Source organism: Nannochloropsis gaditana (assembly GCF_000240725.1).
Source record: "Nannochloropsis gaditana CCMP526 unplaced genomic scaffold scaffold004, whole genome shotgun sequence".
Taxonomy (NCBI): Eukaryota; class Eustigmatophyceae; order Eustigmatales; family Monodopsidaceae; genus Microchloropsis; species Microchloropsis gaditana.
Window position 1 is genome coordinate 168,410 of NW_005803949.1, and position 9,356 is coordinate 177,765.

A 9,356-nucleotide genomic window follows, 5' to 3' on the forward strand; every position below is an offset into this window, starting at 1 on the left:
GACCGGGCGGCACGTGGGCGCGGTGGAGGTGTCCATGAAGGAGACGGAGGACTGCCAGGGTCGCACCTCCTTCTACGAGGGCTACGGCGTCATCCGCGACGTGCTGCAGAACCACCTGACGCAGGTACTGGTCTTGCTGAAGATGGACATCCCCCCGGACAAGGAGAGCACGTCCTCCCCCTCCCTGGGCTCTCACCACCACCGCACTGCCGTTTTGCGCGAGCTGGTGCTGGGGGGCGAGACCGAGGGCGGGGAGTCCCGAGCCTCCATCCATGTGGGCCAGTACCAAGGCTACCTGGACCACGTCGCGTCCGACCGACGTTCCGAGCCCCGGGTGGTGAGGACCAGCGTGCCCACGGCGGCCTCCGTCACTTTGGCCTCGAGGCACCCGCGTTGGGGGGGCGTCAGCTTTACTCTCAAGGCGGGGAAAGCGCTGGACGAGCGGACCAGCTACGCCCGCGTCGTCTTGTGCGATGGAGTCGCTGAGGGCGCAGCAAAGGCGGGCTGTGCATGCGAGCTCTTGTTCAATATTCAAGGGGGGAAGTTTGGGACCGCCATCGCTTGGAACCGGACGGCCTGCACGGGAATGATAGAACCGGCAGCTGTTGTGACGCCACCAGGCTGGCTCTCGGTCGAAAATGAAGGAGAAAACGGACTGGCCGCTGATTGGCAGGTCCTGAGGCCAACGGCGGGGGAGAATGCGCCGAACGCGTACGACATGGTGGTGGCGGCCGTGCTGAGTGGGGATAGGTCAATGTTTTTGGATACGGAGGAGCTCCTGCATCAGTGGCGGGTGTGGGACAATGTTCTGAGCAAAGCTGACACTATGGAGCCCGAGTTGTATCCGAAGGGCTTCGCTTTGGACGAAGTTGAGATGTCTGGTCTCATCGGGAGCGTTTCGGAGGAGAATGAGGACTCGCCGCACATTGAGTTGTGAAAATATAACTTTGAAAAAAGAAAGACACTGTACGATACTGGAAGCGGTGCTCATAGCGAAACAAACCATAAATGTTTATAGTGAAGACAAGAATACTTCGCCAGATTTATGATGGTTTCATGTGCGGCTGAGGTCGAAACTGTGCGAGATAGAGGGAGACAGAGATGTACGGGTTTCTTAGGTGGGACCATAATGCGTGCTGAAATGCGGAGCAGGTTCACTCCAGGGTTGTGGACGGCCACATTGTATGACATGCAGGGGGCTGCTGAAGGACAGACATTTTTCATTGGAACCTTTTGACCGCCCGGGTTGTTACCTGATAATGGGCGTGCTGCTCATGGCCAGGCGCTGTCTGTCATCTCTTTCCTTTTTTATTATTAAATGTCACGTTTCCATTTTAACAATGTACCGGACATAGGTATTAGTGTAAAAAATTATGACACTCTGCAAGCCTTTTCCTTCAGAGTCCAATTAGCGCCTTTTTTTGGGTTCCAGCCTCCCGCCTTCCCAGCCTACCCGGAAGTCTCGAGGAGGCCTGGAGAGAAAGGAGAAGCTCCGAACGCCACGAATACGCTTTTTGAATCCCCGCCTCGCCTCCTCTGCCTCAATAACTCCCGATTTCCGTCTTTGCACCGTTTTTTCACAAACGTTGAAGAATTCAGATTAATGCACAATTGAAATGGTGTCAGGCATGTTCGTCGCGGGCCCGTCTTATCGCGTGCGCTCGCCCGAAGACTTTAGCGAGTTCCACCTTCTAGATTCCCCCTCTCATAATTGCTGATTACTGATGATGACCGATTTACCAGACACTGTCACGATTTCTTACAGGGCCATGAAGAGATCAGCACCAAAAAAGATTTGGTGGTTTTCCATTGCTTTCGCGGTGGCAATTCTGCTGCTTGTGACTCCCACTGCCAAGGCATTTGCCGAGGAAGACGAGGACGACGATGAAGGAGGGATTGTCCAAGACTTGTCAGTGCGGCAGTACCGCGAGATCCTAAATGGGAAGGAGGTGTGGCTTATAGACTTCACCAAAGAGAATTGTCATGCCTGCCAACAAATAAAACCAATCCTGTCCGAGTTCGCCAAAGAAGTAAAGCCGTACGGCATCCAAGTGGGTCGGTTTGAAATCGAGCAAGACGGCGCCGCCAAGGTCATTAAAGAGGCAGGCTTACACCGTGCTCCCACCCTTCGTCTCCTCGCATCTCCACCGGCTAAAAATCCCTACACGGGCAAGAACAGTCGCATTCCGGTCGACTTTCCATTCACGCAGGGTGGCTCTCTCCAGCGGAACATGCTGCGAGACTTTCTCAAAAAGGAGCTGCCCAACAAGGTGCTTCGCGTCTCGTCTGCCACCTACCCCGAGGCCCTCAGAGATGCTTTTGCCCAGAGGTTGGGCGTCGTGTTGACCTTGACCGACCGCGAGAAGACGCCGACACTCCTGAAGTCTCTGGCCCTGAGCTACAGCGAGGACTTCGTCTTCCTTGAGGTGCCCCCAAGCGAGACCGACATCCTCGAGGCCTTCAGGGTCACCACCAAGGACCTGGCCCAACTCTATGTCCTAGAGTCCAAGCATGGGGTCGATCCCTTCTTGCCGGAGTCTCTGGACATGGAGCTGGTGGCCGCCAGCAAATACCCGGGAGACCTGACTGCGGCCCAGAAGGTCTTCGTCTTCATCGCCCAACGCATCGACCTAGTCGCCCGCAAGGACGCATTAGAGGAAGCGACGGGTAAGGATGATGGTAGCGGCAAAGCCAAAAAAGGCGGTAAACAGGGCAAGGACAAGAAGGCGCCCCCCGCGGCGGGCGCCGAATTACCCCCTCCGGAGATCCTGGCATTGAACGCGACAAATTTTAAAGAGGAAGTCCTGCAGTCCTCCGACGCCTGGATGGTATGGTTCCAAGATGCTGAGATAGAGGAGGAGAGCCCCGTGCTGGCCGCCTGGGAGCAGTACTCGGGGAAGGCGGAAGGAATTGTGCGTTGCGGGGTTGTCGAATGCTGGGCGGCGGCGGCTGCCGAGGACACTGTCGCCCTCTGTGCCAAGGAGGCTGGCGAGACAGGCCGTTTTAAGGCGTACCTGCATGGGGAAGAGAAGGAAGACGAGAGCAGGCGCTTCGCGACCGCGGAAGAAGCTTTCCAGGAGGCCGCGGCCAGCCTCCCCGACGTGCTGAAGCGGGTGGGAGACGGCGCGAACCAGTACCTGCTCGAGAACGAGATCAACATGGCCTTCCGCAGCGGCCGCTTCCCCGTCCTTGTCTTCAGCAAAAAGGAGGACCCGGCCTCCCTCTTCCGCGCGTTGGCCTTGAAACTAGAGCCCCTCTTGTCGTTCATCTTCATTAGCAGCCCTTCCCAGGAGACGATGGCGCGCTTCAATGGGGCCAACGTCCCGAGCGTGAACGTGCTGGTACCCCAGGACATGGACGCTTACAGGAACAAGGACAACGGTGTGGTACGTACCCTCGCAAGACCCTGCTCCCGTGACTGCTTGTACGAAAAGTAGCCGATTCATGCCCGTCGCTCCCGCCCCCCACCCCTCACCCACCGAACAGCCCGCTCAGCACAATCTGCGCATCGAAACCTACCTGCCTGTCTTCTTCGGGCCCATGAAATTCATGAGCGTCATCAACTTCTTCGTGCAGGTCTTGCAGCGTGTCGATCTGGCCCGCGCGCAGAACATCGTCAACGCGGTCCTCCCATCGGCCGCCCCTGCCGCCGCGGCTGTCCCTCAAGCCAACTCGATCTCTCACGTTACGGACAGGGCGAGCTGGGAAAAAGCGTGCGCCAGCAGCGGGGCCCTGTGCGTGATCGGCCTCTTCGACGGGCTCCCAGCCGGCCAGGATGGAGACAACATAGAGGGCCATGTGGCAGGGCGAAACCAGGAGCTGATTCAACGCGTCGCTGACGCGGAAACCGCGGCCTTGTCGGGGGGTGTCTCCCCTTGGTCCTTCTCTTGGTTGGACGCGACCTGCTTTCGCGGGTTCGCTCAGGAAAGTTTCGACGTGCAGGAGCATGCCCTGCCCACAATCGTCGTCTACAGCCCGAAGAAGGGGCGGTTCGCGGCTTTCCGAGGCCAGTGGAACGCGGAGGCAATCAGAGAGTTCCTGAGCGGGGTTTTGTCGGGCAAATTCCTGACTGCCCCGGTGCTCAGCACTCCGACGGTGGAGGCGGAAGACGCGGAGGGATGTTACACCGAAAGTGGGAGCCGGGGATGGGGAGAGGGCGAGCCGGTGGAGGAGGAGGACATCGATGACCTGATGGCCGAGATCCTGGAGGAGGAACGAATGAAGAAGAAGGAGCTTGCAGCGGCCCTTAAAGAAGAACAGGCAGCAGCAGCAGCAGCAGCAGCGGCGGCGGCGGCAGCGGCCAAAAATGAAGGGGGGTCGGGCACCGAAGGGAAAAAGAAAATTGTGCGCAGGAAGAAGAAGAAGGCCTCGGATGAGCTCTAAATGGAGAAGAATCCTTCGAGAGAATAGAAAGATTTAGGATGAAGTACCAGAGATGTCAGAGGAAGCGTGTGTGACAGTGTATCGCGCGCAATCGTTCTTAGTTCAGTAATACAGAGTCCAGCTTCCAGCGAGCTGACAGCTCAGGTCCTATTGTCAGAGCAACCGAGCAGTAATATACGAGGGGAAGAGCCAAAAAGCGCAAAATGTAGGCGAGCGGAAGTGGTTGAAAAGCACGTAGCATTTGGAATACCTTCGATATAATGAAGACATGACTCTCAACCCAGGGCGGCTGTAATAAAATAAAATAAAAACGTAGCCGACGATTGCGGCCAGGAAGAATGCTCGTAGGTCACTTTTTGACTGGCTCATCGCTCACACCTTTAACGAATCGTGAAGATGCCCGCTGAGCATCTGTCCGTATCTCAGGGTAGCCTAAGAAGCGGTTAAGTCCACTTTCAAGCACCCTGGTCTCAATCGCCAGCATATGATTCACTTTCTGTTACCCATTTCGATTCTCCTCGGGTCCATCGAGCATAAACTTCAACAGCCAGCACTTTCTAGTGCTGGATGTGACCACAGTTATTGGCGGCGACGCTCCCATTCCTACTACACGATTCTTGCTCCCTTTCTCCACTCCCTTGGTGTCATGCGCTCACCCTCTCACCTCTCTGCTCGAAGCTCATGTCATTCTCTGTATGAAAGTCCATGTGGGAATGTAATATGTAAAGTACGCTCCTCTATTGCACAAGAGGGCTGAACCAGTGGTGGAGGGTGGCAACACAAGCGATAGAAAAGATCACGTTGTCCTTAATTTATAGTATCACCGTAATGATGCCACTCATAATTTTGTATTTACCTCGTGCATCATCTCGCACGAATAAAGCCGGTGAAGCACGTAAAGGGTTCGCCCCTCCTCTTCATACGTGGGCTTATAAATGTTTAGCGTGTAATTATTACCTGTACTCATTGCCCTCCAGATGCTGACGCTGAGGCTCGACACGTTGCGCTTCCTTTGGAGACAACTTCTGCTGCTGCTCCTGATAGCTGTCTTCTTGCGTTAAATTCTGACGTATCCGCCCCCTGAACCATACCACAAGAGGGACCGAGCTACGTGGTCAGTGATGGACCGTCAGTCCCACCGCTTGCTCTTGTTATGGACTGACTGGCAACCTCAGAACGCCCGGCGGTGTGGAGGAGAGCCACTACCAATGGATCTTCTCTCTTTTCCTCGGCAACCGCCGCATCTCTTTCGACGGCAACTCGTGCTGGATCACGAACTGACTTGTCAGACAGGGCTGTCGCGTCACCAGTTTGAACATCAGAATGCTTAGCAACCTCTCGAACAGCTTCCCTTTGACCATTGCCACTTTGAACGACGCCGACAGGACCACTCACGGCTTCTTCCGCCTCCGTTGCTGCGTCCGCCCAATTGGCCTTGCCCCGTCTGACGGCCGGTACTGCTTGGTCTCGCGGCACGATGTCGATCAGGAAATCGAACATCTCGCATTTAATCATGGCCTGCGCCAGGTGCATGCGTTGCAGCGTGCGCCGCCGATTTTCCTCGGTCATATGCCAGCCGCGTAGGGTCAGCTCATTAACAAATAATTCACAGGCCTTAGCCATGATGATAAGTGCCTCCATACTCACGAGGAAACGCGATATCCCCTCTATTTCGTCATCCTGCTTCATCACCTTCTTGACCCGCGCCAAGGGAAGCTCTTGCAATTTGAAGTCTGTTCTACTCGGCTCAATATCATTGATTTTTACCCCTTCCGATCTCCACACTTTATCGACAACGTGCTCGATGCAATGGTTTGGTCTATAATTTGCGCCTTCGACGTCCTCACTGTGCCTCTCCTGTAGTTGCTGTGCTGGTGATGGTGGTGGCAATGGTGGGGGTCGTTGCTGTTGCTGCTGCTGTTGTTGTTGTTGTTGCGGCTGTTGGTGCTGTGACTGCTGTTGGTGTCGTTGTCGCTGTTGCTGGGAATGATATATTAGGGGAAACTGCCGCAGTGGGTCCCCATGATGATGATGATTAAGTTGCTGCAGATGCCGCTGGTCGTGTGGATGGGACTGCAGCTTTGATTGGTCGGCGTGGTGCTGTTGCTGCAACTGCAGCTGGGAGGATTGCAAATCGTCCTGCTGCATTTGTAGCGGCAGCTGCTGGTGGTAGATGCTGTGCTGCCCGGATGCATTCCCGTGGTCGTGCTGATGCTGTGGACGCTGCTCAGGCGCTTGGATGCGCTGTTGATGAAGGTGGTGGCCCTGAGAATCTTGTTGACTTAAGTGTGTGCGCATCGCGTGATGGTAGTGATGGAGCTGAGAGGAAGAGGGGTGCTCAGGCCTGCCGTCTTGCTGCTCGTGGTCGCCGGACAGCTCGTGACATCGTGAAGACGGGGAGCTGTTGGGCAGTGGGCCCCCGCCTTGCGAGGGTGAAGAAAATGGTTGCTGTGGCATCACTCTCCTCCAGGCAAAAACGTCGCTTTCATGCACAGATGCTTGCAATGTAAAGTCTCCTGAAGTCTGTGCGCAGTCGCGCGTCCCCAACGCCGGGCGACTCGATGGCGCATTTGAAGTGCCACTCCCATCCACAGAGTCTTTGTCCGACGTCGACGTTACCCCGTTAAGGTTCAAAGCATAGTTCTTGTTTCTTGTAGTCTTGGTTTGAGCAGAGCTAATTGCATCCATACAGTAGGATGGACATTCACTACGAGCGGAGACGCAGTAGCAGTAAACCAGCCAGCAAGAGCGAGCTCTTTCCCCGCCCCCCTGTCTGTCCCCGCTCCCAAGACCCAACAAAAACCGGCCGAGGAGTCTGCGCTTGAGGAGACTGTGATATGCGTGGTGGCATGGAAATGTGAAATCACGCTTTTGTTCCCGGTCTTGTCCCCTTGGAAAAGCCGTGCGGCTCTCCAGGGCGCGACTGAGCCATCGCGCATACTTCGAAGACTAGGCGCTGAGACACTCGGTAACGACGGTGCAAACACGCCGCAGGAGATTTTGAACAGGCGAAAAGACATGTCCTACGATAGAATATCTACTTTAACTCAAAAGCGCTTAGTTTATGGTAATTTCTGGCAAAGAGTTTAGTTTTTTTACAAGCAGTCCTACGCTCCTGTTTCCTCGGCCTAATTACCCCCCAACCCCAGAAATTAATAGTGTCGGGCAACAGCACACACTTTCAAGGAGCCACGCCGCTTGCACTGTCCATACGAAGCAATCTAAGGGCATGGTCAGCACCTGCCGAGCAAAGTAAGCTGCCGTCCTTGGAGATGTCCAGGGCTTTCACACCATCAGGGTGCCTGTGAGGATGGCTCAACGCCTCGCGGCGACGCTTCAAGTCCCACACGTGCAAGCTCCCGTCTACGCATGATTAAAAGGAATTAATAGCTTTAGAAAGTATTCGCCATCATGCCTACATATACTTTGTTGTTGAAGAATCTTCGCACTCACCGTCACAACCGTACGCAAGACCGCGACCGTCCTCCCAAGCCATCACCGCCATGGCAATGTTCTCGCCCGAGTCTATGACGAGACTAGCCTCTTTGTCTGATGCCTCGATGCATGACAACTGACTCCATACGCGGACCTGACGATTGAGAATGAGGAGAATGAGAGAAGTCAAAAAATTGGAAAGCGAATGGTGTTTAAATTAAAGAGGTTGGGCATACACCAGGAACGGAACACAAGTCAAATTAAAATGCTGTGGCCACTTCGTGATCCTCGCCACTCATTGAGCGTCCTCCGCCGAACATGAAGAGCCAATGCGGTGTTTCGGAGGTGTGAAGGCCCTCCCGACAGACCGGAGGCCTCCTCGGGCCTGCGCCTTCCAACTCACCGTGCGATCAAAGCCGGAGGACACCAATCCGTTCTCGCCCAGCACGCCCAGACTAACCACCGTGTCATCGTGACCTGGGACGCTCCAGAGCGGGGGGACCTCAGTAGGCTTCGCTCCTTCTCCCGCCGGGATGCCTCCCTGCGCCACGTCCCAAACGCGAATCTCCGTGCACTCCTCGTTGCCCATGTACCCCACAGCTATCCGTCCGGTGCCTGGAAATATTGCCATGGCGCGGATTTCGGCCGGGTGCATGCTCGCACCGACCTTTGCGACGAACGAAGTGGAGGCAGATAGGTCCCACACCTTGACTTGCTGTAGATGTGGCAAAGACAAAAATGAATATGATGGAATGGTTGTATTCGCGATAAAAGTAGCCCATTGCAAGAGAAGAGGAAGGAACAATTGAGAACAAAGGGTGTTGGGGAGGTAAAGCGCAATGTAGTCAAGAAGCCTCATCCAAGGTGATAGTAGCAAGCAGTGCATTATAACATGTAGGCGTGACAGGGTGACACTGCCAGCCCGCGTGGAAGGCAGCCCTTCGACCCACCCTGTCGAAATCTCCAGATACGACGCTGCGCCCGTCGGGCAAAGCTACAAGGGACAATACGTGGCCCAGATGACCGCCCACAACCGCTAGATTTTGACCAGTCTCGATGTCCCATAGCCTCAGCGTCCCATCGGTGCCTCCCGAGATGATGCGGTTGCCGTCCGGCATCACCCCCACGCTTCGCACCATTGAGGTGTGGCCACTAAGGACACGTACGCAGGACCCTGTGTTCGCATTCCATATGCGCACCTAATAAGAGAGAAAAAGTGTTACAAGGACCCCAATGGGTGATTATTGTCATATATGGGGACACAGGGAGGTCAGCCTGGTGTCGTGCAAGATCCGCTCCCCTTAAACGTCAGCTATGTCTTGTTGCTTGCTTTGAACAGATCGTACTCCGAGTAACTTGCTCATCTGACGCTTGATCATACGTAAATTGCGTGCATTTGAGCACTAGAAAAGATTATGTCCTTAAAAGATGCTAGTACCTTACTTCATTTGCCTTCATATGCACTGCCTCAACGTTGCTACTTACAGTCCGATCATCACTGGCAGAGGCAATTAATCGGCCGTTCGGCGTGAACTTCA

The 9,356-nt window shown here is 55.0% G+C and overlaps 1 protein-coding gene across 1 annotated transcript; it reads left to right on the plus strand.

Moving 5' to 3' along the window:
* Positions 1 to 340: 340 nt before the first annotated feature.
* On the plus strand, positions 341 to 977 carry NGA_2122710 (hexose-6-phosphate dehydrogenase (glucose 1-dehydrogenase); the record flags this gene model as incomplete). The annotated part of the gene is made up of 1 exon (XM_005856318.1): positions 341 to 977. A coding segment is annotated over one exon (597 nt), but the record flags the coding sequence as incomplete, so codon positions are not given.
* Positions 978 to 9,356: the final 8,379 nt, after the last annotated feature.